Source organism: Solanum tuberosum, unplaced genomic scaffold (genome assembly GCF_000226075.1).
Source record: "Solanum tuberosum cultivar DM 1-3 516 R44 unplaced genomic scaffold, SolTub_3.0 scf00001, whole genome shotgun sequence".
Lineage (NCBI taxonomy): Eukaryota > Viridiplantae > Streptophyta > Magnoliopsida > Solanales > Solanaceae > Solanum > Solanum tuberosum.
This window is the reverse complement of record NW_006238927.1, coordinates 5397768-5400972: the sequence shown is the minus strand read 5'-3', so window position 1 is coordinate 5400972 and position 3205 is coordinate 5397768. Positions and strand designations below refer to the sequence as shown.

The 3205-nt window shown below is 39.3% G+C and overlaps 1 protein-coding gene across 1 annotated transcript; it reads left to right on the top strand.

Moving 5' to 3' along the window:
- Positions 1-354: 354 nt before the first annotated feature.
- On the top strand, positions 355-789 carry LOC107060627 (uncharacterized). Its single transcript, XM_015308728.1, has 2 exons — positions 355-367; positions 428-789. The coding sequence occupies exons 1-2, from the start codon at positions 355-357 to the stop codon at positions 787-789; spliced, it is 375 nt and encodes a 124-aa protein (XP_015164214.1).
- The last annotated feature ends 2416 nt before the right edge of the window (positions 790-3205 follow it).

Here is a 3205-nt window from a genome sequence, read left to right as displayed (position 1 = left end):
AGACGTTCACAATGTTGAAACCCTTGCGCAACAACTATCTGCTATTGCATCAAAATTAAACACAACTGATTCATTCGCACCAGATGCTGCTTCACTGAAAGTCCAGACTAGTCACATCCAACAAGAGGAAACCAGTTATCGAACTCGTAACAGAGGAAAAAGTGCAAATGTTTGGCAAGAAGAGGAAGAAGACATCGATAATACAGGGTGGCCAAGAAATCCTCCCTGAAGGCCATACACGAAGATAGACTTTCCTAGATTTGAAGAGGAGAGCCTCGGGGTTGGATTTTTAAGGCTGAAAAATATTTCTGCTACTGTCAAACTCCAGATGAACACAAAGTTGACATTGCTGCTATGTATCTGGAAGGTGATACGTTTGATATCTTCTCTTGGATCAATCATGAATGAACTTTGCTCTATTGGGAAGAACTTGTTAAACCATTGCAAGAAAATTATGGGCCTACAGAGTTTCAAAATTCGGACGAGCATCTGCGTAGCATCCGACAAACTGGTTCAATACAGGAGTACCGTCAAGAATTTGCAAAACGTTCATCTAGAGTCACAGACTGGCCAAATCAGTATATCTTAGGGGTTTTCATGAATGGGCTTAAAGAAGAACTCAAATCAGATGTGAGAATTCATAAGCCTAGAACTGTTTATAAAGCCATGAGCCTTACAATGGAATTTGAGCAAAAAGTTAGTTCTAATCGTGGGCATAAGTCTCAATGGTCAAATCTGTCACAATCCAACACAATCCAAACTGGTTCTGCACGTGATGTTCCTTACTAATCAGTAGGCAACCAACACGTATCACGAACCAATCCGAATTCTGCACAGATGTCTCCTCGTCCTTCTCTGAATCGTGCTTGGGAGATAGAGAAGCAGAATCGCATAGCCAAAGGACTCTGTTTTAGGTGTAATGAAAAATTTGCACCAGTTCACCGTTGCAAGACAGCATATCTCACTCTTATGGAGGCAAATGACAACATTGAAGGTGGTGAATCTGGAGAACAAATGTCAAGTGACATTATTGATGGTGATGCAGGTACAAATGACCTTGCTGAAATTTCATTCCATGCCTTTCTAGGTAACACAACAGGCACAACAATGAAACTTTAAGGGACCTTAAATGGATGCAAGGTGCTGCTTCTGGTTGATGGTGGATCATTCCACAATTTTATCTCAGAAAAAATTGTTGAAGAATTACAGTTATCTGCTAAAGTTGTGCCCTATTTTGGAGTTCAGATGGGCAATGGAGATATCATATGTTGCAACCGTTTGTGCCAAAATCTTGTTGTGAAATTCCATGGATTAATTATTGATCAAGATTTTTATCCTTTCTCTGTTGGAGGAGTAGATTTGGTGCCTGGAATTAAGTGGCTTGCTCCTTTAAATACAGTTCAAGCAAATTGGAATGAGATGTTTTTTATTTTTAATTTAAATGGGAAGCGATATAAACTTCAAGGGGTTCCACAAGAATCAAATGCACCAGTTGCTTTTCAGTATTTCTCCAAGGAGGTTGATACTTCAGGTACTTCTCTACCCAATGATATTCAAAGCTTGCTTCATAAGTTTGAATCAATTTTTCAAGAACCCAATGCCCTACCACCTTTTCGTCAACACATTCATTCTATCACTTTGATTCCTAACTCAAGACCACCCAACATCTGTCCGTATCGTTATCCGTATTTCCAAAAATCAGAAATTGAAAAACAAGTTTCTGAATTACTCCAAATGGGTTTTATAAGGTCAAGTACCAGTCCATTTGCTAGCCCTGTCCTTCTCGTCGAGATAAAAGGCAATACATGGCGTATGTGCATTGATTATAGAGGTCTCAACCAAATCACTATTCCAGATAAGTACCCTATTCCAAATATTGATGAGCTTTTGGACGAATTGCATGGAGCAACTATTTTTTTGAAGATTGATTTGCGTTCTGGTTACCACCAGATACGTATCGATCCAGCCGACATTCATAAAACTGCTTTTCATACTCACTTTGGACATTATAAGTTTATTGTTATGCCCTTTGGTCTCACTAATGCTCCTTCGACATTCCAATGTGCTGTGAATGATTTGTTTAGACCACATCTGCGCAAATTCATTCTTGTAATCTTTAATGACATCTTGGTTTACAGTCAGACCTTTGAGCAACATATCAGTCACTTGGAACTTGCTCTCCAACTTCTGAGAGACAATTGTTACTATGCCAAAACTTCTAAATGGTCATTTGGACAAGTCCACATTTCTTTTCTGGGTTATGTGATTTCCGAAAAAGGGGTTGGTGTTGATCGGGATAAAGTTCAAGCTGTCTTGGAGTGGCTAGTACCAATTAATGTGAAGGAGTTACGTTGATTTCTTGGGTTAACAGGTTATTATCGTAGATTTGTGAAGGGTTATGGAATGATGGCTTGACCACTAACTGAACTTACCAAGAAAAATGCTTTTCAATGGTCGAACTCAGCAGAGAATGCTTTCCAACTTCTAAATCAAGCTTTAACAACTGTTCCAGTACTACAACTTCCAGATTTCACTCAACCATTTGTGGTGGAATGTGATGCTTCTTCAGAAGGAATAGGGGCTATTCTTCTTCAGGATAACCATCGTATTGCTTATTTTAGTAAGGGACTTTCTTTTTCCAGTCGTTTGAAGTCTACTTATGACCGCGAATGAAGCATGATGTTAAGATCTTTGTTCAGAACTGTTTGGTTTGTCAACAAGCCAAATACCAAGCTCTAGCACCTGCTGGACTTCTACAACCCTTGTCTATACCTGAAAGAATTTGGGAAGATGTCTCACTTGACTTCATTGTAGGACTTACCACATCTTGTGGTTTTGATACAATTTTGGTTGTCGTAGATTGTATCAACAAGTATTCTCATTTCATCCCACTTTCTCATCCATATACTGCCAAGATTATTGCTAAGGTTTTTTGCAGAGAAATTGTGCGTCTTCATGGCATTCCTCGGTCAATTCTATCTGATCAGGATGTTATCTTTCTCAGTGCTTTTTGGCAGGAGCTTTTTTGACTTAGCCAAACAAGGCTAAGAATGGGTACCTCTTACTACCCACAATCTGATGGGCAAACAGAGGTAGTTAACAGATGCTTGGAATCGTATTTATGATGTTTTGTTATAGAGCAGCCTCATACAGGGAGTCAGTATCTACCATGGGCAGAGTTTTCTTTTAACACGAGTTTCCACTC